We start from the raw sequence: 26,971 nt of genomic DNA on the forward strand, positions 1-26,971 counted from the left end.
TGTACATTTCTCTTTCCAAATTAATAAAGATTTGAACTCTGCTGATGAACAGAAGCCTGTGTTTAGCATTGATTTGATAGTATGATCACAATGTGTAAAAGACTATTCCCATGATAAACTGAGACTCCACCAAACTGGCCTGTGTTTTTGAGTTTTACTGACTAAATTGACTTAGGTTTAACTAATTTTCATCTGCTACATCTTTTGATGTTAATAAATTTAATAGTAGCCCTATAATTTTCCTAACATTTAGAAATGATATTGCATTATTTTCAGATTCTGAAAAGGGGCTACCATGACCTCAACATTTATGGTTCAGAGTAAATGTTGAACTGTCTTGTGCAGACTCTGGGAGAAGTAGAAACTTAACTTTAAAAGCACACTGAGACTCATTGCCTGGGAGAAGTGCGAAGTGAGCTAACGCTTGGCCCTGATGTGGATCTGCTTGACCCACAAGCTTGTGTAAGCCCATTTTATCAGCCTTTGTGATATATATATATATATATATATATATATATATATATATATATATATACACATATACATATACATGACTCAAATATTGAAATGGAGGAGGTAAATCTATCCTGTTACCCATCAGATACTCAGTAGTTATTGAGCTATTTTAATAAGACATAACTGCATAACCCTCTTAAACAGAGCCACATACTCCTCTTACTACTACATATTATATAGCCATTCTCTTACATTACCATTTCTTACTGTATATAAACATTTTAATTTAGTTTATAAATTTTAAAACTGAGTCATGCTTTTGTGTGCCATCTACAAGAATTGTATCTTATCTCTAAAACTTGAAGACTCATCTACATTTCTCAAAAATTCTATATTATACCTCATTCCTAAATCTATTACACACTTTAAGCTAGTTTTTTAATGAGGTTTGAGGTCAAAGTACTTTTTTCTTTTTGTATACATAGCTAACAAACTTGATAATACTACTGTCTTAATTCCATTTAATTGCTTTTGTGACATTTTCAGAAATCATTGGGCAATATTTGTTTGTACTCTTTCTAGATTCTGTGTTATGATCATTGAAACACACACACACACACACACACACACACACACACACACACCCTGTTCCAAGTCTGTTGTATCTTTGCACATGTGTGTATGTTTGTATATGTGCTTGCATGTGTGCTGCTTTGGATGCAGGTTCATGTGGAAGCCAGAGGTCTCTTCTTTGGTCACTCTCCACATTATTATTTTTTTTTCAAAGACCATGTCTGTCACAGAACCAGGATCTTGCCAATTCAGCTATACTGGATAGCCAGCAAGCCCCAAGGACCCTCCTCCTTCCACCTACCCACCACACCAACTTTTTTACATGGGTGCTAGGGATCGTTTTTAGCTAAGCTGGTCACCAGAGAGCCCTAGGGATCTGCCTATATTCACCTTTCAGGGGTGAGGTTATGGGCACACATAGTCATGCCCAGCTTTTTATAATGGATTTCAACATGTAACAATCATGCCATCTACAAATAAGCATTGTCTTTCTTTTTTCCTTTACAGTCTATATACTTTTTATTTTTCTCCCCTTATTTTGACTATGATTTCCAGTATGATGCGATGAGTAATGAGATGGACATAACATCCTTAGTTAGTTCCCAATCTCATGGAGAAAGCATTTCAACTCTCATAATTCTGATGCTAGCTCTAGACATATTGTATATGACATGTATCAGAGTAAAATATTGCTCTCTGTTGATATCTTGCTTAGGAGTTCTTAAATTGAATAAATATCGGACTTTCCAATATTTTTTCTTCATCAATTGATCTTTTTTCTCTCTAGGCTTTTAATTTAGTTAATCCAGCCTTCAAGTTCCTGAATAAACTGTGCTTGGTTGTAGAATTTTTAAAATGTTTTATTACATATTGTGTATGTGTGTACATGTGCATGCATGCACACATACATGTGGAAGTCAGAGGCTAACTTACCCACTGAACCATCCCACTGGCCCTTAATTGTGGACTTTTGTGTCTCTCTTGCTGAGAGATGTTGATGTGAGTTTCTTATGTCAGGAATAGCAGTTCCATAAAGTTACTTCAAAAGTGGCCTTTCTCCGTCTGCTTCTGGAGCACAGAAAAGAAGAGAGGAAAGGAGTGCCCTAGCCCTCTGGAGCCTGGACCAGAAGTCTCCTTCTGCACCTCTGTTGCACATGGCAGTCGTGTCTGGTTTGAGGCTGCTGCTGTTCTAAGCCAGTGGTGAAGGAGAGTACAAGGAGGCACTCAGCCCCACTTGGATAATGTTTTGAATTCTGTGTTTCTTTTCTTTCATTTACCATTTGCTTTTCAGAATCTTCCAAATAGCTATCTCTGGAGATTTTACAGTTGTGGTCTTTCTGTTGGGAGAGACAGGGTTCCATCTTCCCTGGGTTCCTGAAACAGTATTGAAGGAGTAAATTCATGACAGAGGGAAGCATGCACTATATACTTAGACATGTTTCATTACTTGCTATGGGAGAATGGGTGGAACAAGGTCAAGCCGATTTGCATAGACCTAGAAACTTCATTTGTATTCACATTAGGACCTGGTATGTTATATGTGGGTCCGCAGCCATATGGAATGTATGTTTTTATTGATATATAACAAATCACAAGAAATGTGAGTTTAGTCTCTCATGGACTGTAGTTGTTTCTAGGTGGGTTCAGCTAGTTCTCTGCTAAATGTGTGCGTCATTTGGGATCAGCAGTTCTATGGAGACTTCCTAAAGAAAACCTGCTTCTAAACTCATTCCAGCTGCTCCTTGTGTTTGTAGGAGGGAGGTCCCCATGTCCTGGTTAGCTGTTGTCCAACTGTAGGGTCACATGGTTCTTCTCACCTTTTTCAGGCTTCACATCCCTAACTTTCCCTCTTATCTTTCATGTGCCCTTTCCAAGGCACATGATTACATCAGCCCCTCTAGATAATCTCCTTATCTAACTGGGGACCTGGAGCAAACCTCAGACTCTCTTTATAGTAGACCAGTACCTATATTCAGTATCTAATTTAGTAGTCAGAGCATGGGAATCTTTGGAGGGAAGTTCATTATTAGAATTCTGTCTGCCACAGAACCAGATTAGTATGTTCTGAAACGTTCGAGTACCAAAAGACCAAACATGGGTTTCGTGCTGTTTGAGGCCTGATGCAGTGTACTGAGGATGAAGGATGTCTAGTTAGGGTCTTCTTAACTAGCAGGACATATAGCTCAGAGAAAAACAGTATGCAGACATAGAACCCCAAGGAGGAACACATGCTTCACCTTGTGAATAAACTTAAAGAAAATGCTGAGCAGTATTTGAACATTGGAGATTATAGAGAAACAGCAGAGATACATTATACACATGAATAAATGCCTGGTGCATGGTAAGGATCAGGAGAAGTAGGTTCTATATACTGAGCCTTTAAAGATGAGACAAGCAGAATCTACAGCTTAAAGGCAAGATTGTTTTTCTTCTATCATAATAGGTTGAATTTTTATGTCATAGATGAATAGGAGTCAGTAAAGAGTTATAAGCAGACGTAAATGTCATTACCTGTATAGCTTGGGTCCTAGCACCCTGGCTAGGGGAGGAAAGGGAATTAAGAAAATACACATGCAGTAAAGCTAGGATTATCTGGGGCTCTGCCATCACCACAGCCTGGAACCACAGCCTGATTACTGGGTGCAGTGCAGAGGGACTGCTCAGCGAGCCTCTGTAGAAAGTCTCTGTAGCAAGCAGCTCCAGATGTAAGCATGTGGGAGGAGAAAGCTGCAGTTGCTAGTGTTTGCACATGCTGATCAATTATTCATAAACACTCACTGGAACTGAGAAGAGCCTTGCCACCCCTCTTCAGCCTGGCCCTTACATGGAAACTACTTTGTAAGGTCCCCATGGAAATACTTTGTAAGGGTCTAAGGCCTTGGAGTCCTCAACTTGACTGTGCCCATGTCAACAATGCACATTCACTGAGGACTCCACTCTCTCAGGTCTTCCTGTGCTTCCTACAGGCGCACCTACCAGGATCACACCCAAAATAAATGCTTTGGAAATTGCTCTGTGGCACTGGATTGAAGGAAAGGCCTAGGCAGAGAAATCAGTTAGTAGACTTTATAATAGATGGGGAGGAAAATGAGGAGTGGTAGACGTGCTGGAGAGGGGGGGATTGGAGTCAAGCAATGTTTTGGAAGTCAAATTGGCACAACTTATTTGGGAGTTTGATTGGGAGTGAGCAAAGACAGTAGAATGAGGAACCAGGAAGTCCGAGTCCTGCTCTGAACCCTGTGGTTGACTGATTGTAGAGCCGTTCACTAGCACAGGTGACAGAACAGCAGAGAGGGGCTAATGAACTGTTCTGGAGGAGCTGATTGATGGGCCTTGGTCAGTTCAATGACATGTCCGTTCATTTTCCTCTTACACCTTTTTCATTCAATACAAACAATAGTCTAGGTGCTCAGTACACTAAGATGTATGACAACTGCTTCCCCATCAATCACAATTCACTAGGCAAGTGTACAATAGTGTCTAGCAAAATGCACTGGAAATGCACTTAGTAACAGAGGTTATAAAAGGTGGCCTAGAAATAAGAGCTGAGTCTCAAAAGACAAGTTAGGCAAGTAGCCAGGGTTATAAATAATTTTCATCTGTGTTCCTGGGAACACAGTGATAGCCGAGAGATGGAGATTCATCTCAAGATAATAGTTGGCTACTCTATGTCTACCCTCCATGGATGTTATACCAATCTGCAGTCAGAGAAAAATGGATCCCCTAGGTCTACCAGTTGACTTAGTGGGCCTGTCTGGGCAACCTCCTGAATAAGTGACTAAGTTGTTGCTATGGGTACAGAATGAGTACTTTTAAGTTCAAGTTTCTTGGTATAAAACCAGGAAGGTGAGGGGCACACAACTTATCAACTTTAGTTTTATTTTGTCTCACTATTATAATCATCTGCTAAAATTGTTCTCCGATTCTCATTGTGATAAAGTCAGGGTTACTTACTATGAGGCCACAGAATCTGGAGGCACATATAAAGGGCTGTGTAGACAGAGCAGGTAAATGTGTGAACCATTTGAACTATCTGTTTTCCCCCACAATATTTATCCTATTGCTCTATTGTTTTCTATAGAACCCCAAATTATACCTTTTAGCAGCATATGTTACTGGTTGACACAGTATCCACATCCAGAGTGTCATATAAGACACAAAGGTTAGACTTAATGTAAGAGAGAACTATAAGCCTCTTCGAAGAATCATGGCGCAAACCTCTGGGGTCTTAGGTTAAACAGTATAAACAAAATAATGGACATATTGGCCTCACAAAATTTAAATACTCAGTGTTGAAAAGCTGAAAGTGCTGTGCTAAAAGCAGCCAAAATAAAGTGAAAAGACAGTCCAACTTCATGGAATAAAATATTTACAAACCATGTATCTTAGAATAAGGACTTTAAAAACCCTTCAAGTGAAAAAAAAAAAGCATTACTGTTAAAAATTAGCAGATTTGGGGGCTGGGGAGATTGTCCAAAGGGGAAACCACTTATTGCACAAATATGAGGATCAGCATTCAGGTCCCCAAAGCTTATAAAGCCATGTGAAGTCTAACGCATCTATAATCCTGGTGCTCCCCCAGCACTAGGAGATGGCAGCCAGCACAGGAGAATCTCTGCTAGCTTGTGGGCCACAAGCTTGACATCTGCAGCAGGAATGAGACTGCTCAAAACAATTGGAAGAGGAGGGCAGATCCCTGGACTTGTTCTCTGAGCTCTACACTGGTGCCTGCCCTTCTGCACTCACCTGTTCACTTCTCTCTCTCTCTCTCTCTCTCTCTCTCTCTCTCTCTCTCTCTCTCTCTCTCTCTCTCTCTCCCCTCTCCCTCCCCCCTCTTTCCCTCCCCTCTCCCCCCTCTCCCTCTCTCCCTCTCCCCACCACACACAATGAGCAGAGTTAAATACATATTTTTCATTTTTCAAGCATTTATAAAAAATGGACAAGAAGTACATGAGAAAGCATTCAACAAATTAGTCACTAGGGAAATCAAATGAAGGCCAATCAAAATTAACATGGATGTGTACCTCACAAGCATGTTGATATATAAAGGAAGCAAGGCAGAAAGCATCCAGTATTCTATGGTTCTATTTCTATGCAGTGTCCCCAGTCAGCAAGTATGCAAAGACAGAGCTTGGTGGTAGTTTGAGGCTAGGAGTGGAAGAAAAGTAATAAGTGATTGCTAAGTAGTCAGTTTGTCTGTCTGTCTGTCTGTCTGTGGTGATAGTAATGTTCTGAACTTAGAATGTGAATGTGTCAATAAGGTGTCTGGAAACTAATTCCTGGACTGGTAAGATTGCATATCTGGAGACGATGATATGCACAGGTGTGCTCTCAAGGACATTTGGATCAACTCCTTACTAGGCCGTGCAAGGGAAAAGAAGAGGGAAACAGAAGTAATAAGGCCAGTTGGAAGACATCTGACATGTGATACATGTAAATTGGACTATAGATTTTAAGAAATTTCTGTCTACTTAACATTTATTGGAGTAATGCACATCAGTGTTTATCAGTGCAGAATGCAAGTCCCAGAATCTCTTCAGGTCATAACAGTTCGTAAAGGAGGAAGGTAAGGTCTGGAGATCCGAGATGTTTAGGATTGACATTTTGTCCTACACTGTTCTGGTCCTGTGAGGAGTTCTGTTTCCTTGGGAGATCCAATGCCAGTTTCAGATAGGTACCAACCTGGGAAGCCTACTTCAGTTTGCCATAGAACCTGAGGATAGAAGGTCCTGTCCTGGGCTGGGCCTTGCATGAGGGGCCAGCAGTTTAGGCCACTAAGCAGCTCGATAATGATGTTCCTTTGGTCGACTACACGAGAGGAGGTGACAGGTAAGAGGATGCAGTGCTCTGGCACTTTGATGAGTGTTAGCGCTCCAGGAGGTTTCTGAAGGTCGTTGTTGTTTTTGTAGCTGACATCAACTTGGATGCATCAAAGCCTTTGAAAGCAAACTTGAGTTTCACCAAGCTGGACCAGATACATCATTTTTTAAAGAAGATTAAAAAGGCACACAGCTTTGCACATAGCAAAGAGACCTCAGCCCCACCGGACCCTGTACTGAATAAGGATGAGCCTCCTGCCTCCAAATGTTACCGCGGAAAGTTGTCTACGCCCAAAGTTCACTGTGATGGAGCACAGAAGACGTCTTTTCAGGAAAACTTGTGGAGAGCCATTTCCTGCTTTCAGAAAGTTTCTGTCCATACTACCCAGATTGTGGTCTCCATGGAAACTGTCCCACATCCTCATACACCATGTGTGTTGGCATCACTGTCGAACCTCAATGGAAGCCTTAGTGTCAAAGCAGCACAAAGAGCACCTGGTGAGTGACAGAGGAAGGAGGGCGGGGCGGAGGGAGGAGGAGCAGAGGAGAGAAAACAGCGTCCTATGTAAGGTATGAAAATGTAACGTTTTCAAGATTGGTGTTGTGCAGAAATAAGTTTTAGACTCACTCGAGATTGGGAACATTTCCCGCTTGTGAGCTTATTGCAGAGATGCTGGTCCAGTTTGGTTCGGTTTGGTTTGGTTCAGTTTGGTTTGGTTTGGTTTGGATTGGGGCTGTTGTCATTTTGTTTAGGCTGTTTGTCTGTTTGTTTTAACAAATCCTGTGAGCCTGGGGTATTTCCAAGCCCTAAAATGTCCTATCCACCTCTTGAGGCACATTCTTGTAACTGTCTTCGGAACTGTTTGTTCCTGGCTTTCTTTAGCTGAAATGGCCGAGGTGGAACAACAGCATGTCGGGCATTTTGAAGCATTGGAACAGTGTTTTTCCCAGTGCCGTCTGTGGAACAGCACATCAGATCACCTGGGACCCTGAGACCATGCTGGGAATGTCCGTGCTAGACCCCACCCCAGACTACTGAATCAGACTCAGGGCGCAGGGCCCGATAGTCTGTCTCTTGTATGCCTTGCAGGTGATTCTAATGCAGTGCACTGCGTCACTGGGAACAGTTTATTGTAGAAAGAGAAGTTGCCATGGTAGCAGGTACACTGCACAGTGTCAAGCCAAAGCTCAAGTCAGCGAGAATGCCGCCGAGGCATTTTTGTCAAGCAGCAACACCTGGCCAGGGGAAGGCTGAGCCTCTGTGAGCCACCCAAGGCCAGCTGAAAACTGTAGCGGACAGGAAGCTCCCCGGCCATGATGTCTCCATTTTCTCTTCTGCTGCTGTGACTAAGTTGTTAGGTGCTTTTCCACACTGAAGCAGAAAGGGCGGCCATAAGGTATGTGAAGAGGAAAGTCAGCACAGGCAGGAAATAACCATTGCAATCACAGACACTGCTACTGTGAAAGCTGAGAGCCAGGTGCCAGACATCTCAGGAGGGAACCATATAGTTTCCACAATCCTGTGAGAGCCATGTCCTTCCCCGTGCCTGTGTGGAGGAGGGCTGTGGACTGCTAATGTGTCGGCTCTGTCAAGCCATAAGCTGTGTGCATCCTAGCTGCATACCGAAGGGAACCAAGTGGCAGCTGGAGACTGATCGTGACGGAGTTTAGAGAGCCAGTTTGAGCACAGCAGATTAAGAGGGTTTTTTTGTTTTAACTTTTATAGTTGAGTAGTAATAAATTTAAGCCAAAACATAGATGACGTCTTTCTTCCTCAATGAAGTATTTGTAACCAACCCAGCTAAGAGCTCTGTTTTTCTTTGTTGTCTTTGAAGTTAGAAATGAAAAATGCAGTGTTTGGGGTGTGAGAGATTCCAACCCTGGACACTACAGTGTCAGTCCACTGTGCTCATCTCCCACCTTCCTAATCGCTGTCCCTTAACTATGGCGGGAAAGGTTAAGACCAAACAGAGGAGCAATTTTAAACACGGTGGACTGAACCGTCTGTAGAGCGGGGCCTGCTTTTTCTCCTCCTCTGAGTTCATTTGCTGCTTATATTTTATTCACTTTTAAAGGTATTTATGCTTCATAATTGTTTTCTCTACAATACAATCGAAAACCTTTCATTTAGCTCTACAAATGGTCTGTTTTTTTTGTAATTTCCCCTTTATATTAGAAAAACTATATAACCCTCTTATAATTAATGTTCTTTTTATCTTGTTAAACAGGAAAATAGAAACTTCCACTTTGACTAAAACTTACAGTTTCAGTAACTGTGTTCAGCAAACATTTTAAAATAGTTTTTTGTGTCACATTAAATCAAAATTGAAGACAATCATTCGGTTGAAATAATTTACTATGGTGAAATCACAACAGAATTTAGTCAGCAAATCCATTGTGTGTGAGTTCGATAAGAGAGGAGCAGGTGTCAGTGGTTGCTGAAGGCTGCTGTCTGTGGACACTGTAAGAGAGGTCACTGCACAGCTCTTTTGGTGGTGGTGTTTGTTAGCAGTGAGGATAGGCTCTCTTTCTGGAGCCCAGGCTGCCCTCAAACCCACCTTGAAACCAGGCAGTTAAAGATGGGCACCATGCCTGGCAACTAGGTATAGTTTTGGTAAGTGATAAAAATGAAAAAGTTATACACACACACACACACACACACACACACACACACACACACACACACACACACCCTACCAGTAGTCATATTTCTTTTTGTAGTTTTCAAGTGGCGGTGTTGTCTATGCAGCCCGGTTTTTATGGTATATCTTTGAGCTCACTGGAATGAATGTCAGATCTGTATAGGCTGACTGTAATGCAGAAATGCTTCACTGAGTCTTTGACTTTACAGTTTGTGTAACTGTTGTGAGCGCCTGCAGCAGCTGCACTTCTCAAACTATTTGCTGAACCAAATTGAGCCCAGTGACAAAGTAGTCATCTCAGACGAGCTATTAAACAGAGCGCGGGATGGTGCCGCACACGGCACAGCATCTGCTTCACACATGGTGTCCTATAGAAGAACTCAAGATAAAACCATTGTCGAAAATTTCTTCATTAAAACCTCAGCAGTTTGCACTTGTTTATCCGAATCTGCATAGCTCCCCAATGAGACAGCACACTTGGGGTTTCTTCGGTTCTCCCTCACTTTCTCTTTGATCCTTTTTGATGTGCTGACTTTAATAAACACACTCAAAAACACTGTGCAAGAACATGGTGGAAAAACTACAAAGGACCAGCTCCAGCAGCAGAGCTCTGCTGATCCCTAACTTACGCAGGCTATTTTTAGAGAAATGTTTTTTTAACACTCTTTATGTGACAATGTTATATAAACAGGGAAAAGCAGTCCTTTCCAGATGAATTTTAATTTAAGAGCTGAAATAGATTTGTAATTCTAGAGGAATCCTATGTGCTAAGTAATTCTTAGAGAAACACCGTTGGGAATGTGCTGTAGGCATGTTCCCTCACTTGTCACGAGGACAGAAAAAATGAGTTTGCCTAATGATTTTTTTTTTTTTATCATCTAAGCTGTTAGAAGCTTATGGAAAGTATGTGGGGAAAGGGAATAATAAAGGCATGAAACAAGAAAGCTAATGTTTTCCCCCTAACATCATCAGTACATTTCTACAATCTGAGGGCTTTCCTACTCATTTCCTCATTTTAAAGTGAACAGTTACAAATTATTTACTGAGTTTGCTAAAAGAATTCCCATCTTCACCTAGCAGAACAAAGTGAAGTAGTTAAATATTTTCTGCCTAAGAAAAATAAATAAAATAAGCCATCCAGCTCTCCTCAGACTCCTGTGCTCCTGGGGACCGAGTATTTCAGGGACCTGAGTCCTCCTGTTTCCCCATTCTGCGCATGCTTTCAGCAGCAGTGACTCATGTGACTGACGACTCTTTCTGCTGGAACACTTACATTCTCTATGTGTCTGAGTGAAAGGGCCCTTGCCATCTGATTGTAGAAGATGCGATGCTTGTATTCTTTTAACTTGGTATATACTACAGGCAATCTTAGGAATGTTTTACCAGTAACAAGACAAACCTTAGTTAGAAATTACATCTTATATTCTGAAATATTTTAAGGTCAATAATATTTCTTTGTTATCTGTTAAATCTGTCCCATTGGAGAGTATGTTCTTTAAAAGTATGTTCTTCCCCCAACATGGGCACACAGTGTAATCCCCTTTTGCTGTTTAAAGCATGTCATTTCGAAGACACTCGAAGTATATAGTTATAAATTCTAAACTGGCAGCAAGTCTCTTTCCACAGGAGGGTGGGGATTGATCTCACTGTAGCTCCCTGTCAGAGTAATTTACAGCTCTATTAAGATGGCACGCCTTAGGTTTCTGCACACAGAGTACACAGTCAGGATCTGGGAAACCCTGGACTGGAGGTTGCCACGCTCTGTCTCGGGGCAATTAAATTAGCAACCTCCAACTAGACAAAGAACAGGGAAGCACAGCATGGACAGCTGAATGACATGCGGGGAAGATCCTGGGTAACTCCACCATTGACAAGAAAGAATCTGACCATGGAGACATTGAGGGGTTTTCTCGCAGGCAGAAAGCAGCGTGTTGAGCTCATTGTCAAAGGAACAGTGGTTTAAATCACTTTCTCTGCCCTTGCTGTACTTAACTTTGTATATAAACAGAACAAGAGAGAGAGAAAGGAAGCATAGCCATTTTTTTCCATGAAACTGGAATGCTCCCTTCATGTTCAGTACATTCAGGACCATCAAAGCCTAATACACATAGAACCTAACCCCCTCCTAACACACATAGAACCTAACCCCCTCCTAACACACATAGAACTTAACCCCCTCCTAACACACATAGAACCTAACACCCCCCTCCTAACACACATAGAACCTAACACCCCCCTCCTAACACACATAGAACCTAACCCCCTCCTAACTAGAACCCCCCCCCTAACACACATAACAACCCCCTCCTAACACACATAGAACCTAACACCCCCCTCCTAACACACATAGAACCTAACACCCCCCTCCTAACACACATAGAACCTAACCCCCTCCTAACACACATAGAACCTAACACCCCCCTCCTAACACACATAGAACCTAACCTCCCTCACCCCCCAAAAGTGAAACCAGCTCATTAACTGAAGCAAAGTGTTGGTCCCACTTTCCATGTTGTGCTTATCCTGAAGGAAATCTCTAAGCGTCCTCATAGCCTTTGGATGCCAGTTAGCACAGTAAATCAGATAAGTCCACCTAAAATCCCATGGTGCAGTGGTAAGCTATTTACAGCACCCCAAAGCCCCTGCTGCTTTCAGACAGAAATGCATCTCTTTCCAGGGTCTGAAGGACAAGAAATGAACTTCTTGACAGTAAAAGACAGAAGACAAACATAGCTTTTAAGGATCCACTGAGAATGGAAACATAAATGTAGCTAGTTGACAGCTATACAAATCACCAACAGTCCTTAATGAATATTGGGTGTGGGCATCAGGGTCCTGTCTTTTTTGACACTCTGTCCCAAGTAGCTTAAAGCCAACACTCAAGGAAAACAGGAATGCTCACTGGTCTGCAACATCTGGGGTTTTATTTGTCATTTTGGCATACCTGGCGAGCACAAAAGAAAGAGTAAAGGGACTGTCTTGACAATGAAATGAGTTACTGAATCTCGTGCTAATGAGAAGCAGAAGAATCTACTGCCCTTCTGTAGTCCCTGGGGTAGAGGTGCCTTTATGGGTTTGCAGAAGGAAAATGTAGGCGGGCAGAACAGATGGGCTAGAGTCCGTGAAACACAGCACCTCCTCATCCCCGACTGAGTACCACTGTTAACCCCGTGCAGAGTCCCTCCTTTTGCTCTAAGGTTCACAGCTCCTCCTGATAAGCTGGTATGGCATCTTTTCACCCTGAAATTACTCGTAGACTACTTGTTTTTATCTGTGAGAATATTTTTCTGCACATTCTGGTAAGCGATTGGGCATTCCCCAAAAATGTAGGAAGTTCTAAAACTTGAAAATGAAATAAAACCTAGTAAAAATATTGTAACTTCTCCCCCAAATAATACTTCATATTACTTCTCTCATATGACTAAAAATAGAAACACATGAGTATTAGAGACTCAACACGGATTATTTTTGCTGTGATTGTTATGATGTGTGAGTAGATGACTATTAGACATCAATCAGCAGTATCAATTCCACAACTAGGAAAGGTCGTTTTTATGTTTCAGAGTGTGTATGATGCGGGGTATGGGTAAGTGCACAGCATACACGGGAAGGTCAAGAGCTGCTCCATCTCTCCATGGGTCCTGGGACTCAAACTCAAATCACCAGCTTGCACCGTGAGTGCCATTGCCGACTGGGCTGTCTCACCAGCAGAAAAGGGCTTTTCTGTGCCAGGTGGGGCGTGGGGGATGAATACCTATGAATGTTTAGTATTTTTTTAAAACTAGTCAATTTTTGCTATTTGGACATGTTCGTTTGTTTGTTTATTTTGTTTTTTGAGACAGGGTTTCTCTGTGTAGTTTTGGTGCCTGTCCTGGATCTTGCCCTGTAGACCAGGCTGGCCTCGAACTCACAGAGATCTGCCTGGCTCTGCCTCCCAAGTGCTGGGATTAAAGGCGTGCGCCACTGCCACCCGGCATTATTTGGGCATGTTTATACAGAAGTCATTTATTTTGTTGAAACAAGTAATGTCCCTGCAATGTCCATGTCTTCAGTTTTGTGAAATGTATATGTTCTGTGGTAAAGAGCTATGCCATCAAAATGTTTCTTGTTTGTCGGGTTTTTTGTGTTTTAGTGCTGATGAGGTTCCCATACCTAGTAGCCCAGCAGGAGCCATTTAAAATTCAGAGTACAGCAACTTCAGAGAAATAGAAGTGAGCACTGTGTTCAGTCTCTCGTGTGTTCATTTCAAGGCGGCATGAAAAGTGAAAACTTTCTAATGAGCCGCAGGACAGGCTATCAAGGCAATCTCCTGTGCAGTGGTGAACATGATGTACCTGCCCAGCCTTTCTAGAGGGAGATGAGCTCACAGCAGAAAGATAGCCATCTCTGACTTTTTCTTCTGATTCATCACTGACCTGAACTCCATTTGAACCTGGTTAGACAAAAAACAAGCAGAATTCCTGGCCCAAACTATAAAATATAATTAAGCCCTTTTGAAACAATGTGTAAAAGAACATTGCTGTACCCCCACTTATAACCACTACCACCACCACAACCAATAAAGTTAAATCAAGCACTGCCTGTAATGGATTAAAATAATAAATGTTCCTGGACTTCAGTGTTTGATGTGCTTGAAGAAAACAGGCTTCCACCAGCCGAGTAGCTGAATGGAGGAAAGACATTTATTAATGACGAGTTCAAGGATGTGGCCTGCTTAAGATCATTGCTTTCTGTTTACTGTGTGTTACATATCTCTTGTGTTTTTACACAGCCCACATGTGTCTGCACACAATAATGGAATTCTTTTTTCAGCAAAACAATTGTTAATTGTATAAATATGATTCTCTCAGGGAACTTTCATAAGACTGTGCTTTTTTCTGATAGGAAACCCATTACCATTGTTATAATATCTTGTGTAAATCCACCTTCAAACTTTGTCTCTAACAGCATTAGCTTATCTTCCAATCTAATTTAGTCAGCAGATTTCAAACTTAATTCTTTTTTTTTTTTTTTGCCAGACTACTTTTGGCCTCAAGTGATATATTTTCACCATAGTCCGTAATAGTGATGTGTGCCTGTCCTGCATGATGCCAGGGTGTGGTGAAACAGTGCTTTCTGTTTCAGTTTCTCTAGATTTGGTTGCATCTGAATAAAAACAACAACTGTACAAACTTCACACATACTCACATTCAAACAGTGTGTTTTGTAGAGAGGAAAGGAGGCCTTTAAAACAACAAAACTGCAGTCAGTTGCCATGAATGTCATTGAACAAAAGGTTACTATAGAAGAAAGTTCCTAGTCCTAGTAACTCAGTACTAGAGAGAGATCTTTTCCTAGCAGTCCTTCTTTGCATCCTAACATAGAACCTGTTAGTTTAGTGTTCTGTGAAATGGGTATATGTTAAGATTCAAAGCCCTGAGAATGTAGGAAGCCACAAGCAACCCTCCACCCATGCAGTTGGTTGAATGTGTGACATTATTAAGTTCTGCCTATGGCCACAGCAAATTGTCCTATTGTCCACATAAGCCATGTGCTAAAGAGATTACTGGCAAAACAAGGCTGGCAGGAATGAATGAGTAAAAATATATTTGAGATACTCTTATACCCTGGCTGGTTCCCTAGACCTGTTGGCCATGTTAGCATTATGTACTGAGGCTGTGTAAGAGAGCTGTGACAGAACAGCATTTATTTGCAGTGCTGTTACCACCTCCAAAGTGAAGTCTGAGAATGGAGTTTCTATAAAGCAGCGAGTGCTTAAGTCAGAATGACAGACTCAGTGCTCTCGCCTGCTCCTTACTGACTAGCTGCCGTCTTCCTATGGAAGGCAAGGCCACCATGGGAGTCTGGGTGCTTGGCAAGAACTAAATGCCTTCTTTCTTTTTAATCTTCTTTTCCCTCTCTCAATAAAACTACATCACTTGAATGCCGAAGTCATCTATCATTAAATGTTTGAGGTAAAAATTATTTCTAAAGTCATACTTTTCTTTATCAAGAACCCTTTTGTCCTTTCCTCCCATAAACCTTATGAACCAAACACATTGCATTTAATACTAACTAGATAGGTTATGATACCAATTTAATAGAATAGTAACTACAAATAAAAACCTTAGTAGGTCTCCACAGCCCCTGATTCGAATTCCTGACTTGTAGGTTATTTGAAATAGTAAAACAATGTCATGGACTTTTAGTTACTTTGTGCCCCTAAATGTCAAGGAATGCTGGGATGAAGCCCAGCGAGGTAGTCTTCTGCTTCATTGAGTTAATCTTGAAAAGGTAAAGAGATTTGCCCAAGGAAATTCTGAGGGAGAATGGACTTTCATGGCCTCTGGTTTGTTTCAGACTTTTGATCAGACTTTATTATGCAGACCAAGACCAGTTTCTAAGCCACTGCAGCGAATTACCTAGCAAGTCATTTTGCTTTCAAAATTAAGTTTATATGCTGGAGTCCAGCTCTGGATGAGGGCAGGGTTTGAAGATGGATGGATGCAAGAGCGGCAATGGAGGAATCAGATATGGGACACTTCTTAGTTTCATTTTAGGAGAAATGGACAGAGAGGAAGCATACAGGAGTCATCCCCAGTGGGACAGGTCCCAGCAGAGGATGTAAGGAGTCAGCTGGGAAGGGAGTGAGCCACGCCATGGTGGTCGGGAGAATCTTGCAGCCAGACTGACTAGCAGCCAGAGTGTTTCTTTATTTATACAGAATTTAGTTAGCAGGGATACATTCGTGATGTTCCAAAACATAGATCATATCATTTTTGGTTTGGACATATGTTTCACTTCCTTTTGCTCATCTTTTAGTCATCATTAATAAACTATGACAGAACAGAGTTATCACTTCCAATCATTTTCCCCCAAGTTTTGATATCATTAATAAACAGAGTTATTATTCTTACTCATTAACCCCAAAACCCAATTTTTGAGAACTTAGAGGCATGTGACAGCCTGTTCTCAGGCTGGTAGCTTTGGTTGCTTCAAGGACAGTAGACCAAAACAAAATCTTCAGCCACCCTGGGCATTTTGCCATGTCCCAAGCAGTGTATTATTAACTCTTAGTGGTCAGAGTGCCCAGGAAAAATCCTCAGGCTAAAGCTGCAGTTATTATTCAAATTCTGGCATAATACAATCAGTGTTCACATTTATATCTTTATAGAATTTGTCTATATGTCTAATCCTGGCATTCTGTTGTTCTTTGGTCATATGACATTATAGTGGCTCTACATGAGCAAACTGTTCTAAGACAGGGAGGTCCTGACACCTCATACTTTTATCATCTTTCTACTCCATACTTTGCTCATCAATGTGTCTCCATATAGTACAGAGTTGTATGCCACGTAATTGTCTGAGTGTACAATGGGAAGAGGCTTGTAATTCGAACTGTGGACAACTCCTCGAGCCCACCGAATCTTGTTGACCTTTTTGAGTTTACTTTGTTTTGAATATCTTGTTCTGGTGTAAGTCAGGGACAGATGTCTCAAGAATGTCTCATAGCCTCATGAAGAGACCTCTGGCTTCTTTATGTGTCACAACCTCCAAGGCATAAGGAAGACCTTCAAGTAGATAAGGATTATCTCCCTAAAAGTGGGGGAATAATATGTTCAGGACTTTTCTGGGGAAGCTTAGAAGCAGCATTCCTGGAAGAAAGCAATAATGATTCGTAAGGAATTTTCCATCAATCCAATATCCCCAAACTACAAATATTTAAAGTCCCTCAAGTATGCAACAGGTGGAGATGGTAACCAAAGGTGGCATGGCAGCCATCATGTGGCTCAGCTTTGTTAGGTCTTTGTCAAGCAGCTGTGGTGGCTTTATGACTTCTGCCATTCCATTCAGATATGGCTGTGCCATTTAGACCCAATCTTCATCCATGTCACTGGCTACAGAAATGACTTCAGCAGGCATGATGGCACATACATATAAATCTAGCACTAGGAGGGTCTGAATTCATAGACAATGTGGGCTCAATGAGACCTTGGCCAACCAAGCAAAAACAAAAACAAAGAAAAACAACCAAAAAACCAGCCCAGCAGAACTGTCTTCATGGAAATTATGTACTGTTCATCTTAGAAACTTTACCGATATCTTTTACCATTCTTCCTCTCTAAGAAGGCTGTCATTTAGTCATGTGGTCAGATGTGCCAACCTGCTTTCATAAAGTAGGTCCATAGGATCGAATCAAATTTTATTTTTCCAGTAAATTCATACAGTGTTAAGAAAGAGAGCATGGTGGCAGATTGGAAGGGTGGAAAGAGCTATGACTTTTTAGTATTTTCATTTTGGTTTTCCAAGATCCAAGAGTTTTTTAAAAAAAATATACCTCCCCAAGACAAGGACCAAGTATGAGCAGCCGGTGTAGAAGATGTTTCTTCTTTCATGAGAAATTCTCCTTTTATATGGAAAGGAGAAAAGAAGAACTTCCTCTTCTAGCTTATTTTCCTGATCTCTTGAATTCAGAAGACCAGGCTTGGGTTAAAGTGGGAGTCTTGACTTTTAGTCTCTGACAAGCACTGATTAAGAGGTCTTGAGGACTTTAAGTTCTCCCTACAGGGAATGAAAAGGTGCCTTGGAGAAGCCCACGCTGAGCTCGCAGCTCCTGTTCCTTCATTCTGGGCACTGGTACTCTGTTCACTGAACAATGGGGACAGCTCCATGTTTTATTACATTACTGTATTCTGTCTTTTCATTTATGATAGTCATAGCATAATAGGTTTACATAGGCTTATTGCAAAATTGAATATAAGTAGGATCCAATCAATTTGCACATTCTGTTTGAGGGTGGATAACAAGGTGTTTTTGTTTCTGTTTTTTATGGTTAAAACATGCAAATGCTGTATTTTATGTGCTTCAAAATAATTGCTTGAAGGAATATGAAGTGGAAAGAGTTTAGTCTTTGGTAGTTTAATCATATTTTTGTGAATTATATTTAAAATATTTTTTTCTTCCTTTCTTTTTGAGACATCCTGATATTTTACTGTTATACAAATTTGCTCCTGGATGTTTTAACATATCCTTGCTGATTTTTAGTAGCCCAAAATTACTTCCAGCTGGATTAAAAAACCAAACCCAACCTACCTGGCTCTGCTTTGCCAGCACGTGCCGTCATTGCGCACCCTTGCAAACTCAGTCTGCAGGGGCTCAGTTTCGGTTGCACTTGGCGCAGACGGCATGTGGAAAGGAGGAACGTGACGTGGGGTCTAGTACATCCTGATGCTGACAGACTGGCAGTGTTCTTAAATAGTTTTCTAAACAAATGGTTTACATTTATTCATCTTCTAAAGGAGTATTTTAAAGGTCATAAGACTATTTGTTCCTTGAATGTAGTTTTTATATTCACTTGCAAAGTATGTCAATATGCAAACAAAGCAAGATGCCATTGATCCCATCATTTACTTCTGACATTATTCCTCAGTGCTGTTACACCTCATTTACTCTAATTAAATGTCTGCCGTTGGTTTTCAAAAACAATTTTAAAATATAAACAGATTTTTAAAAGAGGTAGTTCAATTGGGAACAAAAGTATTTCTTTAAAGTAGGGAGACAGAAGTTACACAGAGTGATGATCACATGGTCACTGAAGGCAACATTGGATCTTGGAACAGTAAAGAAGTTATGAGAGGAAAATCCAGTGGGATTCCAAAAATGTCTGTGATTATACCACTGTCAATGTACTTGCCGTTGAGAGTACCCTGGGTTTGTAGAGTTTAGGGGAAGAACATAACTTTGATGAAAGACTAAATTTGAGAATTTGTTTTTGTTTTGTTTTGTTGTTTGTTTGTTTGTTTGTTTTTTGTTTTGTTTTTTTTTTGTTTTTTTTTTTTGTTTTTGAGACAGGATTTCTTTGTGTAGCTTTGGAACCTTTACTGAAACTCGCTCTGTAGACCAGGCTGGGCTCCTACTCACAGAGATCTGCCTGCCTCTGCCTCCCAAGTGCTGGGATTAAAGACGTGCACTATCACTGCCCGCTGTGAAGTTGTAAAAATGACTTGATCAGTGGGGTGTGGAGGCTTATACCTTTAGTCTCGGCATTTAGGAGGCAGAAGTGAGTGGATTTCTGTGAGTTCAAGGTCAGCCTGGTCTACTTAGTCTCTGGCTAGCCAAGGACTATGTAGTGAGACCCTGTCTCAGAAATTAAATAAACAAAAATGCTTGATCTCTAATTGAAGTAAATTTAATATAAATATTTTGAAGGTTGTGATAATTTCATATCTTTTAGTTGAGAAATAATTTAAATCTATTTTTAAATAAAATATTTCTTGTAACATTTGAAAATTTAGAGAACAAAATATACAGAAAATGTAACAGATAGGATTTCAAATGCCTTTGTACTTCCCAGCCAGCAGACATGTGTACATGTCCTATTTGTTGTCAACACAGAGAACTCTGTGGAGTGATGCAGCCATCTCCAGTGTGTGCCATCTCCATTGTGGACATGGTGTCCAGCAGTGCAGAAGTCCACTAAGCAGAACAACATGTGCCTTAACTTACCTCCTCTTGCCATTTGTCCAGAGTTTAAATGTCCTAGGATCCAATTCACATAAACTCTGAGAATTCACTGTGAGAGGTGGATCTATGACAGCCCAAGAAAGCTATGTAGCATTAATGACAGAAGACAAGGTTAAGGAGACTGTCACAGAGATTGGCTCCTTAGACTGGATGAAAGGGGAAAAGTAATGAATAACCATGTTGCAAGTCCCAGAGGTTATGTTCTTGTTTTGTCAAAATCACGAAGTTGGTGACAAAGTTATGAAGTTGATCTACTTTCTTTTTTGACTGTGAAATTCATCGCCACTCTTTGTTAATAAAAAATTGCCACATCTTACAGTCCCTTTTACCAAGATTAAAACCATTTGAACTAATGTTTTCCTCTTACCACACTGTGGCTTTCTAAAACTGTGGCAGATGTACTGTTAAAACCTTATAAGCAGATGCTTGTGGGTGAACCTGTCTGTGGTATCACAGGTAACAAGGTCCTTTGCTAGGGCATAGTCATAGTGGGCTGATGTGCTATAAGTGTGGTGGGCAGGGAAGACCCATGGGAGTGAACTGAGTTAGGCTTCTAGTCTTGAAAGTGGGCCGTTCCTCACCTCCTGTTAGCTGTATGACAAGAGCATTCAAGAAGGGGTGACAAGGACCGAGCAGATGTTTCTATCTGCTGGCCATGTGTTTTCCTGACGCATTTCGCCATGCCCTTTTCTAGACTCTAGTAACATGAGCATGGTAGTTTCTTCGTCCTTTTATTCATCCACATATTCATATTTTCTTGGATATCACTCAGGTGTTTATTCTTATCCTCTTGGAGTTCAGTGAAGTGTTTCTTCATTTTGTTTTTAACTCCAATGAATTCTTTGATAAAGTTCATCATTGTTTTAAAGTCTGTGTCCTGGTATTCATCTAGGCACTTCGACGGCGCTTCTATAGGAGTAGTGGGTGTGATGGGAGACATGCTACATTGTCCATTCATGTTGTCTTTGCTATTTGACCTGGGCATGTGGTTGTGCATCTGTGTGATAATCTGGCTTTCGTTAGATTGGGCCAGTACAGGAGTTGCATACGCTGAATTATGCTGGGTAAAGCTGGCGGATGAGCTGTTTAACAGACCAATGCAAAGATGACTCAAACATGGGTCTGGAGCTAGGCCTGTGGGTACAGAGATGGTAGTGGACAGAGGGAGGGATGGGCATGGGAAAGAGGTTCTCCCAAGTCAAAGGTGACTCTTGAACAAAGTAGATTTGAAGACCACTAATCTGGACCTAGACCTGTGGGTGGGGGGTGCCCACAGGCAGCACTGGGGTGGATGGAGGAAGGACAAGAAAGGGAAGAAGCAACTTAGCAAGCAAAGGCCGCTAGGAACTAGGCCTGTGTGAACTAGGTGGTGGGAGAGAAGGGGCGTCCCCCCCACGCTGGGCAAAGGTGGGAGAGAAGGGGCGTCCCCACGTGCTGGGCAAAGGTGGGAGAGAAGGGGCGTCCCCACGTGCTGGGCAAAGGTGGGTGAGAAGGACGTCTCCCGTGCTGGGCAAAGGTGGGAGAGAAGGGGCGTCCCCCCATGCTGGGCAAAGGTGGGAGAGAAGGACGTCTCCCGTGCTGGGCAAAGGTGGGTCGCAAACAGTAGTTGGTTTGAGGGTTGAGGGTCTGGTGCCAGGTCTGTGGTTTGCAGACAGTGGATAGGCGGAGACCATGGTAATTCTCAATGCCACTAATATGTTCAAATAAGCTGGTGATCAGTGTTAGTAAGGCTGAGATACAGGCAAGTGCAAACTGTAGATGGCTAAGAAAATCAGAAGTGAGGGTGAGGTTTTGAGGAAGAATTAGAGACCAGAAAGAAGACAGATGAACAACAACGTTTTTTTTATTCATTTTACATGCCAACCACAGATCCCCTCTCTTCCCTCCTCCTGCCCCTCCAGTCTTTCCCCACCCCAGCCCACCCCCATTCCCTCCTCCAACAAGGTATGGTCTACCATGGGGAGTCAGCAGAGCCTGGTACATTCAGTTGAGGCAGGACTAAGCCCCTCTTCCTGCATCAAGGCTGTGATAGGTGTCCCACCATAGGTAGTGGTCTCCAAAAAAGCTGGCTCAGGCACCAGGGATGGATCCTGATCCCACTGTCAGGGGCCCCTTAAGCAGATCAAGCTACACAACTCTCGCTTATGCAGAGGGCCTAGTCCAGTCCCGTGGAGGCTCCACGGGTATTGGTCTAAATTTCATAAGTTCTCACTAGTTTGGTTTGGTTGTCTCTGTAGGTTTCCCCATCATGATCTTGATGACCCTTGCTCATAGAATCCCTTTTCTCTCTCTTCGACTGAACTCCTGGAGCTCAGCCTGGCGCTTAGCTGTGGATCTCTGCATCTACTTCCATCAGTTACTAGATGAAGGCTCTGTGATGTCAGGGTATTCACTAGTCTGATTACTGGAGTAAGCCAGCTCAGGCACCCTCTCTGCTATAGCTAGTAGTCTAAGAGGGGGTCATCTTTGTGGATTCCTAGGAACTTCCCTAGCACCCAGTTTCTCCCTATCCCCATGATGTCTCCCTCTATCAAGGTATCTCTTTCGTTGCTCTCCCACTCAGTCACTGTTCCAGATCGATATTCTTAATTACAATAAAAGAATTGATAGGACATGAAGTGGATTTTTTTTTGAATACCAAGAGTAATGGAGTTTATGAGCTATCAAGAGGAAGTGTTCCTGTTCTGCAGCAGTTCATGTGCTCAGCAGTCCCTACATAAATGTTGTTGGTTAACTTTAATCCCTTAGTACTTACTGAGATCTCAGAGCCTGAGAGACTCTGGTGTGAAAGAAAATTCTAAATGATTTCCTTTATCTTGGTATACTGAGTGGATGGTAGGTAACCAGTGAATGTCGGTTCAATAATAAATGCTCAAAATCCTCATAAATCGACAGCATAGGAGTGCCGCTTTTCTGACAGCTTAGACCTGGCTATATGGACACTGTCAACAAGAAGTTACCATGAAGGCCATTAAAACAAAGTCAAGTTCACTAAAGTAGGAGACTGTGTGTGTGTGTGTGTGTGTGTGTGTGTGTGTGTGTGTGTGTGTGTGTGTAGGAGACCTTTCAAAATCCAATTGGCTAGAAGATATGTATCAGATACTGGGGGGATGGATCTGTCTTTAAAATGCTTGCTATAAGAGCTTAAGACCCAGGCAAGATCCCCAGCACTCGCTTTAAAAAGTTGGTGAGGTGATAATTTGTAATCCCAGTGCTTGAGAAGTAGAGGCCAGGGAATTCCTGGGACCTAGTAGCCAGCCAGCCTATCCTAATTGGAGAGCTCCAGGTCCCATTAAGAGACAGTCTCAAAAATCAAGTTGGTTGGCCATCTTGAGGAACAACACCCAGATTTAACCTCTAACCTCCACATGCATGTACAAACATGAACACAAGGAAGTAGAAAGGGGCCCAGACAGGTTAGCACTGAAGGAGGCAGCAATGTACCTGAGATACAGAGATCATGTACCTGAGATACAGAGATCTTGTAACTGAGACAGGAATCGCGCACCTGTTGCTAAATAGTCCAATGACAGCAGAATTTGGTGACTGAAAACTTGATACATTTTATAGATTCTAAAACTTCAGAGAAAGCAGGTAAAAATAAAGACAGGGAAATTACTAGAAACCAACCAGTGATGTTTAATTAGACCCAGAAATACCAGTATTAGTTTACGGTTTTAATACATTTACTGATGGGTACATACAGAAATAGGTATAAATGTGTATATACGTGTGTTAGTATGTATTCACTTCTTATAGCTTTATCTACAGCAAGTGTGTGGTTGTTTGAATGAAAATGACCCCCATAGACTTATCAGGAGAGGCCCTGTTGGAGTGTGGCCTTGGTAGAGGAAGTGTGTCACTTGCAGTAGACTTTGAGGTCTCGGGTGCTCAAGCCAGGCCCAGGGTTGCTCTCTCTTCCCACTGCCTGTCAATCCAGATGCAGAACTCTCAGCTCCTTCTTCAGCATCATGTCTGCCTGCGTTCCACCATGTTTCCTGACATGATGATAATGGACTAAACCTCTGAAACGGTAAGCCAGCCCCAATTAAATGTTTTCCTTATGGCCGGGCGGTGGTGGCGCACGCCTTTAATCCCAGCACTCAGGAGGCAGAGCCAGGTAGATCTCTGTGAGTTCGAGGCCAGCCTGGTCTACAGAGCAAGATCCAGGACAGGCACCAAAACTACACAGAGAAACTCTGTCTTGAGAAACAAAAACAAACAAAAAAAAAATGTTTTCCTTATTAAGATTTGCTATGCCCATGGTGTCCCTTCACAGTAGTAGAAAGCTTGACAGAGATAGAGGGCTGGGAAGAGGTGAAACCCAAGGAGTAGTAGGCATTCCTGCCATTCAGAATTGGGCTTAAGTTACCATTCTTCTACAAGAACGAGGCTAGAAAGTAAAGATGTTTATCGCCAAAGGATAGTTCAGAAAGATCAACTTAAAGGTTTAGTTCCCAGGGACCAAAGTTGGTTCATTTTAAGCAGTAAATAAAAATAATAATTGAGCCAGGCATGGTGGTGCACGCTTTTAATCCCAGAACTTGGGAGGCAGAGGCAGATAGACCTCTGAGTTCAAGGTGAGCTTCTTCTACAGAGAGAGTTTCAAGGTAGCCAAGGCTACACAGAGAAACTCTGTCTCATAAAAACAAATAATAATAATACTGACTTTTGATTTGTAGAGTAGGATTCCATGTTAACATGAATACAAAGACAACGTGTAAAGCAGGGCACTAGAAAGCCACCATTGTCACCCAGCATAACAATAATCATTATGAATGCCATCAGTGAAGGGGACAGTGTGTGGAAGGTAAATGAATCTTCCCCAAGGGTAACTCGACAGTGAGTGGAAAAGCCCTCAGGGTTACTGTACATAGCAGTGAAATAGAAAGATCATATGTCCTGTAGGATGCCCCAAGGGAATCCTTTCTTTGGTTATCCTGTGGGAAATGCCTCGCCTCATTCTGCTCATGGGAAAACAATATAAAGTGAAATTGACAGATGGGCCATGGAACAGTTGAGATTCAGAATCTCAGAATCACATAAGCCAAGAAAGCTGGAAGGTTGGTTACACAGATTAGGAAAAGTCTTGACATATAAACTCAGTGGCATTCCAGCTTGGGTTGTAGGCCAGGAGAAAGACATCATCGGGGAGGAAGAGAATTTTAAATAAGATCTAGCGAGGTGTGGTGGTGGTGGTGGTGGTAGTGCTGCTGCTGCTGCTGCTGCTGCTGCTGCTGCTGCTGCTGCTGCTGCTGCTGCTGCTGGTGGTGGTGCTGCACACACACACCTTTAATCTCAGGACTCCTGAGGTGGAAGCAGACTGATCTCTGTGAGTTGAAAGCCTGTCTGATCTACAAAGCAAGTTTCCAGGTCAGCCAGAGACATTGTAAGACCCTGACTTGGGGAAGGAAAAAAAAAGGAAACAAATAACATGGCTGTGTGAAGGATGTATTGAAACTCCATATTTTTTTTCACCCTTATATGTCCTGAGATGAACAGGCAGGTACCACATGTCTTGCTTCTTTGATTTCTTTTCTTTTATTTATTTTTTTAAATTACACTCATGATATTAATCACATTTGTGGTATTCATGGATTACATTTGCAGTATTCATTCAATTATATATATATATTCAATTTTAAATGTCGAATGTCATTTCTTGAAGGGGGTAGGAGGTCTTAAATACAGGCTTACAGCACAATGGGAGGACCCTGGAGGGCAGAAGTTGGCTCCCGATGTTTTACAATCTTGCATCTAAGCTGTTAACGCCCATTATGCAGGATACACAGACAAGGATCTTCCCTTAAGCATTCAGGAGGGTGGAACCTGACAGGGAATTAGCATTGGGAGGATATCAAGGTCAAGGTCCACAAGCAAGGCAACAGTTACCCAAAACGGGGGCCAGGGCCCTGCAGGTCCCCCTTTTATTAAAAAATGAGCTTCTGACTTGGGTTGCGTGGGACGTCAGCAGGTCACCTTACCGGTCATGGAGACGCCTGCCCAGGCCACACAGGTGCTCTGTCTTAGGTTGGTGAGTGCCCCCCAGGCATTACCCGTCTCTGAATACTCATTATCATACCTGCTCAATCGTGTGTGACCTGCATGGTTAATTGCTGCCAAAGATCTCAAAGTGGCACTGGGCTTGCAATCTGTGTGTTCGATACAGAAAAGACCAACAGAGGTCCTATCTCACCCATAGCCAGTAGGCTAAAGGCAACTGAGCCATTCCCTTCCTTATCAAGCCATACTGTACGTTGGAGTCCTTGTAAGACAGTATCCCAAAAAGCTAACTGGAAAACTTGAGTTTATAAAATTAATATAATATATTCAGAAAGCCAAATCTGAGAGATGTATATATAACTACTGAACTTAATAATTTATCTGATGCTCCAATAGAATGAAAGATTAACTAACTGTGGTAGCTACTTTTGTTGCCAGGGTCTCCACTGTGCTAGCTGTAGTAGGCAATTATGAAATGGTAATCCCAGAAACAGTAGCAGCGGTGTGCGCCATTGTTATAACAGCAACAACGGCAGCAGCAATGTCAAATTCTCTTCTGTGTTGTGTGGACATCCACTGGCATGGATACAACTCCAGGAACACGAACCGCCAAGGCCCGTTTTTCTTGATCCCAGCATGACTTTGGCTGGCAGCTCTTCTGGAGAATCCAATCTCATGGCTACAGTTCCTAGGCTTACATTAATTGCTGCCAAAGCTGGCCATATTGGGCTCTCAATCTCCATTGGCATCAGAAGGGGAAACTCCATATTTTTGAAGCTAAAATATTTCAAAGTTTTTGGTTTTTTGTTTGTTTGCTGAAGACCTAGAGGAAGTAGCTTCCAAGGTTTTCCATTCATCTTTCTTCTCTTATGGTGATGTAAGATGAGGAAAGTCAAAGATGTGGGCACTTTTCTTTCCTGCCTGGCAAGTCAGAAACTTGGAGGGCAGATCCTAAACTGGGTCTGTTCTGTGGGA

The 26,971-nt window shown here is 42.1% G+C and overlaps 1 protein-coding gene across 4 annotated transcripts in view; it reads left to right on the forward strand.

The window, feature by feature from the left end:
* Window positions 1-26,971, forward strand: part of Vps13b (vacuolar protein sorting 13 homolog B) — a 527,154-nt gene that overhangs the window by 373,601 nt on the left and 126,582 nt on the right. For all 4 annotated transcript variants that reach the window (XM_028884474.1, XM_028884475.1, XM_028884476.1 and 1 more), the window contains one exon: window positions 6,939-7,346. In XM_028884474.1, the coding sequence (XP_028740307.1) occupies window positions 6,939-7,346 (408 nt within the window). The remainder of the gene's footprint in view (window positions 1-6,938; window positions 7,347-26,971) is intronic.

This window comes from Peromyscus leucopus, chromosome 20 (genome assembly GCF_004664715.2).
Source record: "Peromyscus leucopus breed LL Stock chromosome 20, UCI_PerLeu_2.1, whole genome shotgun sequence".
Taxonomy (NCBI): domain Eukaryota; kingdom Metazoa; phylum Chordata; class Mammalia; order Rodentia; family Cricetidae; genus Peromyscus; species Peromyscus leucopus.